Genomic DNA, 16,253 nt, shown 5'->3' with positions numbered 1-16,253 from the left:
CCGTCGAGGAGCATGGGGAGGGCGAGAAGCCACGACCGCGGGGGAAGGCCAACTCCAAGAAGGAGGACAAGCGTGATGTGGCGTCGATTGCCTTGCATGCCACTCTGGAGGGCATGATGAGTAAGAAGGACACAAGGGAGGAGAAGCGCGAGCAAGACAAGGAAGAGCAAATGGACGCCTTCATGAAGATCCAAAGGAGGATGCTTGAGCTCGATGCGGAGAAGCAAGCCAAGATGCTCGAGATGGAGGCGGAGAAGCAAGCAAAGATGCTCGAGATCGAGTCTGCCAATGCCAAGACCAAGGAAAAAGAAGTGGTACTCGATAGCATGATGACGTGGGTGAAGATCATGAAGGTGGACTTGAGAGCACAGAGTTGTCGAGGAAGAGGTCATGGTTCGAGAAGATGCAGGCCGACATGCTCAAATTCGATGACGAGTGATCTATGGCGGAGAGCGTCATCCTTTTTATTATGCCGGCAAGTGTGCTGGCATTACCATGGCCGAGATGGTGTGGTCGAAATCCCGCCGTTTTTTTGTGTGCCGGCCACTGACAAGTGTGTGAACATGAACTGTATGGTGGTTTTTTTAGAGGCTGACATGTATGCCGATCGTTGGCATGATGCTGACATGAACTTTGGACGATGGCATGGTCGCTAGCATGATCTATGACCGCGGGCTTTCTAAAATCTGTGTGCGGACATGAAATAGGCCGGCGGGTTGGACGCAGGGCCAATCCAAACGTAAAACATACGAAAAATGAACAAAACACGCGTTTCCTTGGTTCGGCACGTTGGAGTTGCTCTGACCGCCCCCACCATCCAAAGCCGCATCAGCAGGCACGCTTGCCTCATCAACGCCGAACCCGGCGAGCCGGGCGAGCCTGGCGCGTCCGGTGCCCCGCACAGCAACCCAGGGCATGGCCGCGACCGTGCCACGCACGGAAAGCAGGAGCAAGACTACAAAAGCCACGCCGACGCCGAGGCGCCCCAGCGACCACCGACAACGCCACACCGACGCCCACCGCATCGCGTCGCTCGGCCCGGAGCCACTTTTTCCACCTGAGAAACGCATCGCATGGAAGGTTCAAAACCCCTGCGCGTGCGGCCCCGACTCCGCCCGTCGGCCCCGCGCCCACCCCCTCCCCTACTACATCAACCCCGGTCGCGCCGCGAGATGTAGGTAGCGCCCGCCCATCTTTTGACGCCGCCCGTGCCTTTTTCCGGCGGAAGGCAGGCAGGCAGGCAGAAGAACCCCGGGACGCGGCCCGCATGGACATCAAGGAGCGGATCCGCCGCACGCCGCGGGAGGAGGAGGCGCCCGCGGCGGCGTCCCCGCGCGGGAGGAAGGGCGGGGCGGCGATGCTGCTGCTGCGGTGGTCCCTGCCGGCCGCGGCGCTCGTGGTCTGCGCGGTCCTCCTCCTCCTGCTCGCCGGGGGCTCCGCCGCGCGGAGGGGCCATCTCCTCGACGCTGATCCCTCCGGGCGCGATGACCCGCGCCTCGTCCGTCCGCGAGATGGTACGTACGTGACACACATACCACGGATACGCCTGCGCCCGTAACGCAAGTTTCCATTTTTTGAGTTCGCCTGCGCTAGGACCACGGCTTTTGTTTCAATTCTGATGATTTTTCTGAGTTGTAAGTACCGGTGGATGGCGACGTTACATTCAGGATGCCAAGCATGGCGCCTTTAATGTCTGGGCCCCTTCTCTTTTGACATGTGCGCTGATACTCAAGTTCTGCAAAAAAAAAAATAAAAAAAAATCCCGACTTCTTTTCCCAGATTGTTTTTACCAGTTTATAGCTCTTAAAAACTCATAAGTTTGATGGTTATTGATATTTGCCGTCGGGGATGTAGTCGTCACTCAAAATGTGTCGTGTGGCACTTTTTTCAGATCACTGTGTGCAGTATGAGCGTGACATCCATATCGTATCAGCGTTGATGCCAAGTTACCTTTATTTTTGTTGCATGCTACACATTGTCGACTTTGGCTAGTTTATGTTTCACGCTACTGTTACGTGCCTCGTCTTGTTTATGCACTGCATTGTGCTATCCTTATCTTTACTAGTGTGTCAACTCATAGTGCATTATAGCTAACTGACTTGAATAATTCGCGCCTACCTCAGATTTGTATTGGCATCACTGCCACTTGACCAAAGGATGATCTTTTTTTTAATGTTTTTACTACAGTACAGATTGAAGTGTAACTCTTATATTCTGTATATGATTTCTGATACAATGTTTTTCTGTTGTTGTGTTTTCAGAAGATGGCACCTTATATGATTTCTGATACAATGTTTTTCTGTTGTTGTGTTTTCAGAAGATGGCACCTCGGGATCTCCGGTAGTTGTCAAGGACAAATTACTTGGAGGCTTGCTAGTTCCCGGTTTTGATGAACAATCATGCCTAAGTAGGCACCAATCAGTACTGTATCGTCGAATATCGCCCCACTTTCCATCTACCTACCTCTTGGAAAGATTAAGGAAACAAGAGGCCCTCCAGAAAAAGTGTGGCCCACGAACTGAATTTTACAGGAAAGCTGTTGAGCAGCTTAAGTCTGGTCAGGATATTAAGGTCATGGACTGCAACTATCTGGTCTGGACAGCTTACAGTGGTCTAGGGAACAGGATCTTGACAATCGCCTCGGCATTTCTGTATGCAATCCTTACAAACAGAGTCCTACTTGTCGACGGAGACAAAGGCACCGCAGATCTCTTCTGCGAACCATTTCCTGAAACTTCATGGTTGCTGCCGTCAGATTTCCCCATTAAGCAGTTCAAGAACTTCAGCATTGGCTCTCCTGAGAGTTATGGAAACATGCTGAAGAGTAAAGTTGTTCATTCTAGCCCTGCTTTTCTCTATCTTCATTTGGCTCATGACTATAGTGAGTATGATAAGCTTTTCTTTTGTGAAGATAATCAGCAGTATCTCCAGACAATCCCATGGCTGATCCTGAAATCAGATAATTACTTTGTACCTTCACTTTTCCTGATCCCGGCATACCAAGAGGAACTCATGAGGCTTTTCCCCCAGAGAGATGCTGTTTTCCACCACTAGGGACGTTACTTGTTTCACCCCAGCAATGCCGTCTGGGGCATGATTACAAGATACTATGATTCTTATCTTGCCAGAGCTGATGAAAAGTTGGGTATCCAGATCAGAGTCTTCGACACCGAAACTGGTCCGTTTCAGCATGTCCTGGATCAGGTCCTTGCATGTACATTCAAGGAACACTTGTTGCCAGAGGTTAATACTCAAGAGCCAATTGTCTCACCAAGGAAGGCCAAGTCGAAAGCTGCTCTAGTTACTTCATTAAACTCGGGATACTGTGATAAATTCAGAAACATGTACTGGGAACATCCTACGGCAAATGGCGAGACAATTAGCTTCCACCAGCCAAGTCACGAGGAACATCAGAACTCAGACAAGAAAATGCACAACAGGAAAGCCTGGGCAGAGATATATCTGTTAAGCTTATCTGATGTCATGGTGACCAGTGCATGGTCAACTTTTGGGTATGTTGCCCAGGGTCTCAGTGGTTTGAAGCCATGGCTTCTGTTCAAGCCTGAGAACCGCACTGCCCCTGATCCGCCTTGCCGCCAAGTTCTGTCCATGGAACCTTGTTTTCATGCTCCACCTTTCTATGATTGCAAAACTAAGAGAGGAACTGATACGGGAAAACTTGTCCCACATGTAACACATTGTGAAGATATGAGCTGGGGGCTTAAGCTAGTCGATCAGAATTAGTGGTAGATGTGGTGCGTATTTCCTATCCAAATCATATATGTACAGTGCAAGCCAATATATGCTTAGTTGTGTGGTATAGGTGCAACTCTGTTTCTATATTGCAGGAAAGTGTTTTCTGGCTTGGCTGATATATATGCAATTACATTAACTGCTGCATTTGTTCTCAAAGATATGTTCTGCAACTTGCAGGACATGCTAGTATTAATTTCCTTGTCTGTAGTATTTTCATGTTCTGCGACTTGCATTCAAGCATATGCAAAAAGCCATGGCAGCGTTTTTATGCTGCCGCAGAGTTTTGCCGAAATGATGCCATGTCGGATAACTGCAAAGATGGTGCCATGGCAGAGTTTCATCGAAAAAACACAAGCATATACTGCAGACTAGGATCAATTGCAAGAACCAGAAGCATCATTGTTTCAATATAAACTATAATATCTTGTTTGCATTTGAAGAAAATCAACTTTTCATCCCATCTGTATGGCAATTGTGTAGTGAGTTTCCTATAGTTCCTCCAACAGAAGCTCCATATTCAGTTTTTGTGACTGATCGGACCTTGCAAAGAAGAGAGCCGAGTAGACGTACCCTTCCTGTAACAAATCATTGTGATTTTTTGTGCTACACCTTTAGATGGAAAAAGGGGGGAAAGAGCGAAATTTCGAGACAGAGTTTTCAAGACAAGGTTAGTGCATGAATGATATTTTTGTTGAAAGGATCTGAAAGATGTGTCAAAAGGTTCTCAATGGGCCCAGCGTGAGTCACAGACGCTTGCACAATAAAGCCAAGCATAGCAACCATTGCCAACCTCCCTGTAATTGATAGCAATAATATTAGCAAATCACAAATATTACTGCAGGATTATCTTGCAATCCATCGTACTTCGAGAAAGTGAACCTACCATTCTTAATTTCTTTCAGCTTCACTTCATTCGCATTCTCTATATCCTTGGCGAGTCCCATTGGGTTAAATAGTGGACCCCCAGGGTATCTGTTCAGATTTGAGAATTGTAATAATGATAATTTAGTTAAAGCATCGAGCGAGAGACTTGCCATTTGCCAAGGGAAACGGTTTCAGTCTTCAGTTGGAGAATGTTGCTTACCCTGGCTGTGAACCCGCAAGTGAAGCTTCTATCCCAAGGAATGTCCCTTCCTTTGCTTGTGATCCTGGACTAACGAAGTCCATGTACCTCTTGGTTTCGACAAATCTGTCGAGGATCAGATTTATGACAGAAACAGGTCAGTCATGCCCTGTTTCAAGTCACTACAGTCTACACCATTTAAAACTTCTGAGTTACTGGATGAACTCTTATGCAACTGACTAAATGTTTCAGTTGGATGTTGAATTACCCCATCAAGAGAAGCTGGACAAAGAAGAGTGCTGTGGTGTTGGCGAAGTCAAATTTCGTGGCACCTGCTTCAAACCACACGGGTAGGTTGCCGAGTCCTGATACACGGATCAACTACACAGAAACACACCAGTTAGACCATAGAAGAAAAGAGAGCATCAAAGCCATCGATTCCATGTTTGGTTTCTGCAAGTATGTTTCAGTGTGGTAGGAATACTATTAATCTTGGAAAAAAATTCCTAGGATGCTCTTGTGGAGCTGATGTGTTGGACATGAACTTGCTGACGTTGAGATTGTTATTTTCATTTGGCTCAATAGTTCCCTATGTCATATCTTGGTTTCTCTCTCTCTTTTCTTTAACTAGAGGTATTGCCCTTCCATTTCCATTATCAAAATTCAGAAGTCATGCTTGTTTTCTCACTGTGTTTCTCATAGTTCATCCTAATTTAAGCACCTCTCCAGCTAATTTTGCAAAATCAAGCTTCAGTGCTATGGTTTCTTTAAACTGAGAACATATGACATTCCACAGGAATTAGCAGAGGGGTCAAGTGAGCAACGAACTTACGTCGGTTCCGAGGATGCCGGCAACCCCTGCCATGGCGAACCGGCAGTGCACGAGCTCGGCCTGGACGTACCACTTCAAGTCCTCGGGCTGCTCCCCGAGCCCCAGGGGATCAAACCCGTAGTCACCAGGCAGCCTACAACGACAAACACCAAGCAACCCATCAGCCTAACAAGCAAACCAACCATCACCACCCGCAGAGAACGCCGGCAGAGATTGGCACGGGTGACTGACGTGCCGTCGAGGTACGCCGGCGGGTCCAGCCCCGGCAGCCATGTGGCGCGCTCCGCGGTGGCCCGGACCGCGAACGGAGCTTGGACGTGGTGTCCAGGCATGGTGACCATGCTCCTGCTGCCGAAAGGTGTGGGGGGCCTGGAGGAGAGGGTGCAGACTCTTCCATGGGCGTTAGCTGCTAGCGCCATGGCCGCCGCCGCCGGACTTGGCTGGCTGACCCCTTGCTCGCCTGACTGCTGCCGGCGAGGGTCCTTCTTGGCTGCTGCTATTTTGGTTGGGGCGTGTGGGTGGTGCGTCGGACGGATCAAAAAAGGCGTGGATATGGAACTAGAGGCGTTCGTACTTCGTAGCTCCAGTGGCTGTCGAGTCTGCAGCTTGTGTGACTTTTTTTTCCAGGGGATGCAGCTTGTGTGCTGGTTCCAGGCCGGAGTGTATTGAACGGGTTGGGCCAGGGATTTTGTTCCAACGGTATGGTTGGGCCGTCGTCGGCCCACGGCTGGCTGCGACGTCTCGGCATGGGCGTGTCTGTAGAGCTGAGTGACGGACAGCGCTTGTGCTGATGCATGAATCGTGGTTCCAGTCTATTCATCACACTTGCCAAAATATATTTAAACAAATCTTATGCGAATAGGAGATTTTCTTTTCAGCTAAAAGGAAATATATAGGAATATGAGAATTTCCTTTTCTTCAGCTAAAAGGAATTAAAGGGAGAAATTTAAACATATGGATTTGGGATGAATACAAACATGAGGTCGTTCTAGATGGATGTGGAGACTACCTCCGGATTTCTCGCTTTTGCTCTGGTTAGGATAGGTGGTTTTAGATGGCATTGGATTTTCGTCCCATGGTGAGCTGCTCGATGACGAGTGCTTGCAGTGGGTTTTCCAGTGGTGTCTTGAACTCGCTTTCCCCTTTCCAGTTTCCTTAAGACCTGGACTCTGTATTTTCGTTATGTCATAGTAATGGAAAGGGGTAATGCCCAGTTCAAAACAAAAAACAAAAAAAACACGAGGTCGTGTTTTATATTTTCTTTCTTCAGCCTGTGTCTGAAATGCAGCTTAGAAGGTGCCCAAGCATGCATACAGCTCAGAAAAAGAAAGAAGTTGCCCATTAGACTCTTTGGACGGATCCGCCTGTTTGACTGTTCTGGGCTGTTTGGCTAATCGGCTTTTTTGGTGCTTGTTTTTCGGAACAGGTCACAGAACACCTGACATCTCAATTCACACCGCCTTTTTCATTCCTGCGGGTTTTCAGTTACGCTGGTGTTTGTTAACAGATCTAAACATGATGAACACGTTTGGTTGCCCGTATAAGGTCCAACCAGGGTCGCGCGGGAAGAAACTGAGTTGTTTGGTTGCTAGCATACACTATTGGGCGTGCATCGCATGAAGTTTAAAGCACCTCTAGGCTTGTCTCACGAGGCACGCTCGAATCGGCAGTTTCTCGCGAGCCAGGCCCGAGCGGGGCACGTGGGTGGCGGGGGCTGCACGCGAGGAGCCACCCTCGAGAAACCGAGCTGCTTCCTAAAGCGCCGGTAGTTATTACCCTCGCCTTCCCTCATCGCTCTCTCTTCCCTTTCCCTTCTTCCCGCTCTCACCGATGGCAGCGGCGGCGTGTAGCAGATCAGAGAACAGCAAGTCGACCCCCGGCCACCTTCACCGGCATCAGCAGCAGCACTTCGGCAATGGCGGTAAGCTATTTTTTTCCTCCTCGCCTACTACTTCGCATTCGACTCGAGTTTAGATTTGATCCGTGTTAGGGGAACGGGGAATCGGGGTAAACACCATACAGGTGATCATAGCATCGTCATGACTACCGGTAGATATGAGGTTTCCAGTCTGGATTGAGTATAATATGAATGGGGATTAGGGTTCATCTTACATAGTACGCACAGATCCTAGCCTCGAGGACACTAGAGGCGATTGGAGCGGCGAGTGGCCTTGGTCTTGGTCCTCTCCTGCACCACCGTCTCTTCTTCCTCGTTGGAGTCCACCTCGATTGGCATGCTTCGGTTTCCTGGCTCCGGGCCCTCACAATCATTGCCATCGCATCCTCTTCTTCCCCTTCCATAGGCACAGTATTTGTGGTGAAGTACATGCCGACACGATGGTCATGAGGACGCCGATACTGTCTGTACTTGGCCCACTTTGCCCTCTATCCAGCGTCGCCGTATTCAGCCTGATTCATGGTCCAGTGAAGTATGTCGACTGACATAGCGCTCTCCACTGGGTCAGGAATCAGTGTCTTCAACTCCTCCGGCGTCGCCTTCTTCAACACAACGTCTGACTCTTTGTGCAGATCTTCCATGCTGCTAAAGTTTGAGCACACTTCCATGGTGTTCTAAAACTTAGTGTGGTCACCCAGCGAGCACCCTAGGAAGAAAGCCCTCCATTCAATGCCCCAAGGGAAGGGGGTGGGGTTCATGGCGTTGGGTTAGAGGTAGAGTGAGAGACAAAGAGGTGGTGGGTAAGTGGTGACCCTCACGGTGGGTAAATAAAGGGGCACACGAACATAGATTTTAATGGTGATGTTGCAAGGTTCATAATGCAGATCCTGACCCAGCCTTTGAACATCTTCATAATGCAGATCGAGACGGAGAACAAGGGAAATGAGGTGGTCGACAAGGGCAAGGACGTGGTGCCGCCCTCAGAGGTGACGCCCGTCCAGTGCCTGACCATGGACGAAGACGTGCCAGAGGAGCCCCCCAGCGGCAAGCGCCGGAACTACGACCATTACCATGAGGTTGGAGGGCCAACCATCTTCTGCAAGGTGATCATGCCCCTGCCCCAGCTCGAGGCCATACCTATGCCGCTGGACTTAACGAAGCAATTCATGTCCGTGCCGCAAGAGTTCTAGCTGAAGATGAACATTGGCTGCTCCTGGAGGGGTCACTATCCGGCTGTTGAATGATAGGGTCACCCTCGATCAGGGTTGGGCCACCTTAGCTGTCATCCATCAGATCAAGATAGGCTTCATGTTGACCTTCAAGCTACTGACTCCCGACATGCTGAAGGTCATCGTCTTCAATGATGATGGCATTGAAGTGGTGACCAGGTGCGGGAAGCACGACGACGCCTTCACTGCGAATGCCTAGGACAGCACATCGTATGCTCCAACTGCTTTAGTTTAATATCGAATTGCTTAGTACTATGATTGAACTGATCTGTTTATGTGTGGCACAATATTTATGCTTACTACTATGTTCTGTTGTGTGTGTTCTTCCTGGCGCTGGTGTGTGGTGGTAACCTCACCACATCGCCGAAGAGGTTATCAGAAAACAAGGGTTGCATGCAACCAAACAACGTGCTTATCTGTGAGTTCAGACAATGCGGGCAACCAAACACCATGCGCTAAGTTATTCCCTAATGCATGAGAACTAAATGCGAACAACCAAACAATGTGCAAATGTTAATTTTCAATGTGCATTTGTTCAACCAGCCTCATGTGAGCCAGGCTTGAGCTAGCCAGGCCCGGCTGCTATGACTGCTAAACACGCCCGATCAGATTCCTCTCTCTGCCCGTCGGAAAACGTAGGAAAAGAAAGAAGGAAGCGTCTAGGGAGCAGCCGGGTGCTCCCTAGCGTTTCCTGGCAGCCACCCAGAAAAGGTAATTTTCTGTCCCCCCTGTCCAGGATAGGAAAGTACCTGGCCCCCGCTTCCGATTTCCGCAGCCACCCATCGAGCGGGCAAATCACCTGGTCCTCCCCTTCGCCCGATCCCTCCCCCACCCCTGCGCATCTTCTTTTCTCCTTTCTCCTCACCTAACCCCTAGCCCCATCTTCTTCTTTCCCAAGCAAAGAAGGACAGCACGCCCCTTCCCCTCACCACTTCCAGATCCAAGAAAACCTTCACAGCCCTCCAATGGCGGCTCCATTAATGTTTCTTTTCTAGGCGCCTCGTTCCTGATTGCCTTGCAAAAAGGCAAAAAAACAAGGCAAAAAGGTCAGATTTAGCTCATCTTCCAGATCCCCCTCCTCTTTCCCCACGATTTGTACAAGGCTTCAGTTGTGCAAAACATTGTGTAAAAAAGATATGATGTTAAGCATGTTTAGTCTGCTGTTTGGGCAAGTTTCAGCCCCCTGATTTGGGCAAATTTAGTCTGATGTTAAGCATCATATTTCTTCCCAGTTTTCAAAATCTGTTTGCAAATCTGTTGCATATGAACACATTTATAAATCTATAGGTGCTGATAGTAAATGCTGACAAAAATATTAGGAAAATATAATGCCTTAAGCAAGAAAAACAACTGAGCAAAAAACAGTACTTATAAGAGGATGAGAAACAAACAAATCATGATCTATTTCTGATGTGTTCCGGTTGTATTAATTGCTTATAACAGTGCAAAAATAAACATTTTGTTTGAGCAAAAACAGTGCTATAATGAGGCAACTAAGTATATGTCTGCACAAAACTTTGAAAACTTATGCCATGGCAAAACATGAACACTTTTGAAACTTATAAGACAATGAATACTGACATCACTATGGCTTATTGGAGCAACTTACATTATAGGATTAAGCAAAAAAGCATAATGATGTCAAGGCAACTCTTGAAGAAACTAGAAAAAGATTCCTCTTGGACATTTGTTTCCATTATTCCTTGGTTTCGATAGTGAAAACACACTAGAAGAAATAAATGTAACTAAACTTGCAACTAAAAAACAAGAGACAGTTGCGTAGTACAATTTACCTTTGTTGTATCATATCCTTCACCATGATCCAAGAAAAGTTGGAAAGTTGCCAGGATACAGTGGCAAAATTATTAGTATTTCATCCTGCAAAAGAAGGAAAAAGCCAACAAGAAAACCCATATACCAACAACTATCTCAGCTGCGAAACGTTACTTCAAAACATACTGAGCATATCCAAAAACACACAAACTTGCTGCTGTAAAAGATGAAACCTAAAAATGTCAACTTAAGTTCTTTCTAACACACAAACATAAGTACTGAAAGCAGAAATAGTCTGAATATAAAAGAGCAATCATGCCCATAATTCTAACTTAAATTTTTCCTAACACTAAACATGCTCTAATCTCTCTAAATTGGGAGTGAATTCCATTCTGAAGACACTTCAAAGTAGCACTTCTATGGCAGTATGCTTGCTTCCCCAAAATCAAATGTTGCCTGCGTTTAAAGAAAAACAAAATAAGAAAATATATTATGAAACACAAAAAAACAAAAAGCCTATGTTATGTTTATATGTACAAACATGGTTCATTAATACAAAAAAACCATGCATATCCTGAAAATAATATATTGTCTGACATATATAGTTTGACTTGCCTGATTATATGGTTTGGGTTGCCTGATAGTGCACTTTGAATTGCCTGGTTATGTTCAATTGCTATCTTGTGAATCTGGTGTGCTTGCGTTGCTGTGTTGTTTGCTTTCCTGAGTTTAGTGTGGTACTAGCTTGCCTCAACAACATAAAAATTGCTTTAATTTTTCTAGTTGAAAAAATGCACAGGTTGAACATGATTGAGCTATTTTTGTGTGCTTTGGTGGGTGAGCTATTGGCTTGCCTGTATTTACTGTGCTACTTGCTTGCATCCCTCTGCTGACTTGCTTTACTTTTTTCCATATTCTCAATAAATAAACAGGTTGACAATGATTGACCTGAATGAAGAACCAGCTGAAAATAATGATGATCCATTGTACTGTACACAACATGCTGCTGGAAATGCAGAATTTGTGGCGGAATCACCTAATCCCCCTATCATCCAAAGAGTCGATGGTGCTGCTACAGAAGCAATGGAGACAGATGGGCAGTCAAGTCATGGGGGCCGTGCTCCGGGCAGTACACAAGTACCTGCAGCTATAGCAACTGGGAGTGATGCTCATACCCTTGATGGCACAGGTGCTGCAGGTGATACCGGTGGCACTGTTGGTAATGGTTTGGGTGCTGAAAATGATGATGAGGCTTGGTCACAGCCCAAGGAGCCTTACGTGGGCATGAGGTTCGACACTTTAGAAGATGCCAAGGTGCATTACAATGCATATTCCTTGCAAATGGGGTTTTCAATCAAAATGAATAGTTCAAGGAAGGATCTCAAAACTGGGAGTTGATAAAACAATAGTTTGTTTGCAACAAGTTTCGGTGTTGATGACGGAGGGGCAGAAAAGATTCCCGTGCTAGATGACATTGTTGAGCAAGCAAAAGATGATAATGAAGATGAGGCTATTGTCTTTCTTGATGATGATAGTAAAGGCAAAAAGAGGAGCAAGAAACGAAAAAGAGATAAAATTGTGCAAACTGGTTGCAAAGCTAAGATGATTGTGAAGGTAATAGATGGCAGATGGGAAGTGATCTACTTTGTTAGCAAGCGCAACCATCCGTTGGTTGACAAGCCATGTTTGACTAAGTATTTGCGATCACACCAAGGGATCCCGCCAGAAGAAAGGGCCTTCCTTACTCATCTTCATAACTGCAATTTAACTACAGGTATTGAACCACACCCACCTCCCCTATCTTCTAACTTTAAGAACCTGGACATGCCTACTGGTTGTGTGTTTCTTAGCCTATCAACAAGTACCTGTTTTTGCTTGAAACATGCCACTGATTTGCTTCAAACAAATGCCTTAGTTGCTTGATAGTGCCACTAAATTGCTTACAACAGTACAAAAAAGACATAAAATGCCTGATTTGTTTCTGGATGCTGGACTTGCCTAATGTTTACCTGTTTGTTGCTCAATGCAAAGTTCCTGCTTGCCTAGTTTTTTTATAAAACAAATTTGGTGTTGAATCTGAACTTTCCTATGGTTAGTCTCTTTGTAGCTAAAATGTACAATAGTACTTGTTTCTGGATGGGGTCAACTTGCCTATGATTGAAATTTGTATTGCTCACTAAATGCATAGTTACCCCCCTGGTTTGTTTTGTGTATTTTGCTCATGTGTTGCCTGGGGCATATGGTTGTAGTTGCTTGTATAGCTTCATGAATTGCCCAAGCTTTGCATTTGAGTTGCTTTGCTGAAAACAGAAAAGAAACTATTTTTGGCACTGCTTTTGTGTAGAAAAAGTATTGACCACCATTGTGACTTCATGTCAACAGGTCGTATGATGCACATCATGTCAGATTTCTATGGGACAGAACTCATTGTACCTTATGGCACTAAAGACATTACAAACCTCAAGACGCTCTTGAACAAGGATGATACAAAAGAAGGGGATATGATAGAGACAGTTGCTTACTTTAAAGATCAGCAGAGAGAGGATCCAGATTTTTTTACAAGATAAAATATGATGAGGAAGACAGGGTTGAGAATATTTTCTGGGTCGATGGTGCAGCAAGGAAGGCGTATGTGGAATCTTATCATGATTGTATCTCATTTGACACAACATATATGACTAACATGTACAACATGCCCTTTGCACCATTCATTGGATTAACAGGCATGGGCAGTCGTTCATGTTGGGTTGTGGCTTTGTTAGGCAAGAGTTGGCATCGAGTTTTGATTGGCTATTCCAGACCTTCCTTGAGGCAATGCATAATGTAGCACCCACCAACATCATAATCGACCAAGACATCGCAATGGCACAGTCAATTAAAAAGATCTTTCCTACAAGTGTGCACCGCTGTTGCCGCTGGCATATTATGAAAAAAAACACGAGAAAAGCTTGGAGGATTGCTGGGGCGAAACCCTGGCTTGTCCAAAGATTTCAACAACTGTGTTGACTTCAGCTTGACGCCGGAAGAATTTGAGGCAGGGTGGTGTGAGCTGATGATGAAGTATGAGGCTATGACTGACTCCCACTTCGAGAATCTATACAAGTACAGAGAGACATGGGTGCCCTGCTACTTCAAGCACCAATTCTTCCCTTTCTTGCAGTCAACTCAAAGCAGCGAGGGGTTCAACGCTGTCCTTAAGCGATATGTGAACCCACACAAGTCCATTTTGAACTTTGTGAAACAATATCAGAAAATCCAAACACACATACTAGTCCGGGAGGGTTCAAAAGACTACAGGACAGGACATTTACAGACTGAAATGTGGTCATCTTACCCAATAGAGAAGCAGGCGTACGGTTCGTATACTAGGGACTTGTACGAGAAGTTTCGTGATGAGTTTCAGTTGACTACAAGGTACAATGTGCGACCGCATGGTGAAAACTTGTATGAGGTTTACCCCAATCAAGAGTGGGTTGCCAAATATGGTTCTAGGGGCTATTTTGTCACGGTGGAAGCTAGTGCTGGAGATTACAGATGTGACTGCTGCAAGATTGAGAGGGACGGCATGCTTTGCTGCCATATCTTGAAAGTTTTCAACCAACTTGGTGTTGATGAAATCCTAGCGCAGTACATACTTAGAAGATGGACACCTATGGCAATTCCCAACGCACCCCCTGCTGTCGAAGAGCAACCTGATGAGATGCCACAACAATCGAAAAAGGAACTCAGGCATGCAAATCTGATGATGGATTTTGGTAGTCTTGCCCGGGTTGCTAGTGCGTCAGATGCTGCGACGGATATTGTAAAGAAACATATGTGTGGTGCGCGTCATGAAATCAAAAATCTCAACATGTCAAAGAAGAAGAAACCGGCAGCACCAACAAGTGGGCCCTCTGGTGGTCCTCCACCATCAGCTGATGGTTCTGCACCACAACCGAGTAACTCTCTGGCAACTGGTGGCCCTGCGGTGCGTCCTGGAGGGCCTTCACAAGCCCCTTCTGGACCTAGGCAGCAGCGACCTACTTCTGCGCCACCACCGAGAAACACTCAGGCAACTAGTGGCCCTGCGGTGCATGCTGATGAACCTGCACAAACCTCTTCTGGACCTAGGAAGCAGCGACCTACTTCTGCAACGCGGAGAAAAAACGCACCAAACCTAACTGGCAACTCTATGAGTGAGGATGGACACCAACAAACAGCATTCGGGGCTGCAGCGGTGCAAAAAGGGGTTGTACCACTACCCATGAGCCCTCCCACACAAGGCTGCTGGCCTGTACAGCAACTGTCAGGATATGTGCCACGGAACAGTGGAGCAGCGCCGCACCTTTCAAGGGGCTCAACAATGACAAGGCCTGTGCAAGCGCTAAGAGGAGCTGCGCCACAACTTTCGATGGATACGGCACTAGCAAGAGGGCCTGCGCGACCTCCTATGGGTCCTAGACCAGCAATTTGGCCTGCACCACAAACTATGGGGGCTATACAACCACTGCGGGGGCCTAACGCAGCAAACACAACCTATGTGGCTGGTCCTGGACTGGCACCATTGCCTGCATCAACAGCAACACTGGATGGCTGGATTGGGCAGCATCCAGGGTCTTCAACAACACAAGAAGAAAATGCCAATGCAATTTCATCTCCTACTGCGCAAGCTCCTGGTGGATATGCGCACCAGCCGCTCAGTATGGCATCTCTACATGCAGCTGTTGCAGCCGCACAAGGTACTACGATGGTTGAACCACAGTTTGGAAGACCTGCTACCACACTTGGCCCTGCAATTCCTAGAGACCCTCCAAAATCAACAACAAAAGGGAGGGCAAAGTCAAAAAGAATTCAATCAGCACTTGAGTTGCATCCGAAGAGAAAGAACAAGTGCAGCTATTGTGGTTCTTTTAACCACAATGGTGCAAGCTACCCGACCAGATTGGTGTAATGGTCACACAGTGACATGTGTCGAATGGCATTGAAGAGTTAAACTATTTGTGGGTCTGTATGTTTGAACATCCTAAACTATTATTTATGGTTTACGGTTTCTTGTGGCTGACTTGCCTCACACTAGAGTTTTGAGTTGCCTGGTTATAAGTTTTGAGTTGCTTGTTGTGTGCTTTGAATTGCCGCGCAAACACCCTTGCCCTCCCCATAATAGTCGAAAACTTACATACATAAGATTCTGGAATGCTATAAAATGCAACAATTCCCTGGTATGTAATGATCATACTATTTGTCTTTCATTTGTCTTTTATGGGTTCTTCTGAATAACTTGCCTCAAATTAAAGCTTAAATTGCCTGTTTATGCAATAGAGTTGCCTGGTCCAAGTTGTTATACAGGCAACTCCTCCCCCGGCACTCCAAAATTCACAAAAGAGCAAAAGAAAAAACACATGCATTTACATGGATGTAGCGCGCGTGAGGGGAGAAAAAACTGACCTATGCTAACTTGAGTATGGTTTTCCATGGAGCATTGTTGTTGGCGTTGTCAACCCACGTGTTAGTCAATTGTTTCCTGATGCTTGGAATATCCTCAGCTGTGAATTTTGGAACGACCCTTGCCTCCCAACCATTTGCTATCGTCAGAGCAAAAACACCACAGTCGAACCTAAACAAAAAATTGAAAAAAGAACTGGATGCTTACTCTATGTAGTATTGTGTCGCTTGTAAAAAATTGAACAAAACCATAGTTAATATGTGAAAAGAAGTGGATGCTTA

General features: G+C 46.5%; 1 protein-coding gene and 1 pseudogene across 1 annotated transcript; one reads left to right on the top strand and one right to left on the bottom strand.

Moving 5' to 3' along the window:
* Positions 1–1,267: 1,267 nt before the first annotated feature.
* Positions 1,268–3,972, top strand: LOC119317972 (annotated as a pseudogene).
* A 162-nt stretch (positions 3,973–4,134) lies between these two features.
* Positions 4,135–6,070, bottom strand: LOC119317973 (photosystem I chlorophyll a/b-binding protein 5, chloroplastic-like). The gene is made up of 6 exons (XM_037592480.1): positions 5,883–6,070; positions 5,652–5,784; positions 5,088–5,200; positions 4,841–4,945; positions 4,640–4,728; positions 4,135–4,550 (listed from the first exon to the last, which is right to left on the bottom strand). Exons 1-6 carry the CDS (start codon positions 6,068–6,070, stop codon positions 4,414–4,416), a joined length of 765 nt encoding a protein of 254 aa, XP_037448377.1. The 3' UTR covers positions 4,135–4,413.
* Between the last annotated feature and the right edge of the window lie 10,183 nt (positions 6,071–16,253).

This window comes from Triticum dicoccoides, chromosome 6A (genome assembly GCF_002162155.2).
Source record: "Triticum dicoccoides isolate Atlit2015 ecotype Zavitan chromosome 6A, WEW_v2.0, whole genome shotgun sequence".
In the NCBI taxonomy this organism is placed as follows: domain Eukaryota; kingdom Viridiplantae; phylum Streptophyta; class Magnoliopsida; order Poales; family Poaceae; genus Triticum; species Triticum dicoccoides.
The sequence above is the reverse complement of the archived record's forward strand: the minus strand, read 5'-3'. Positions and strand labels throughout refer to the sequence as shown.

Bases quoted from the DNA above. Each gene is read 5' to 3' on its own strand.
- LOC119317973 (XM_037592480.1), bottom strand. From the start codon at position 6,070: ATGGCGCTAGCAGCTAACGCCCATGGAAGAGTCTGCACCCTCTCCTCC. The intron at 5,785-5,882 runs GTCAGTCACCCG...TTGTCGTTGTAG, and splicing joins CCGGCGTACCTCGACGGCAC to GCTGCCTGGTGACTACGGGT. The intron at 4,729-4,840 runs GTAAGCAACATT...AAATCTGAACAG, and splicing joins CTTGCGGGTTCACAGCCAGG to ATACCCTGGGGGTCCACTAT.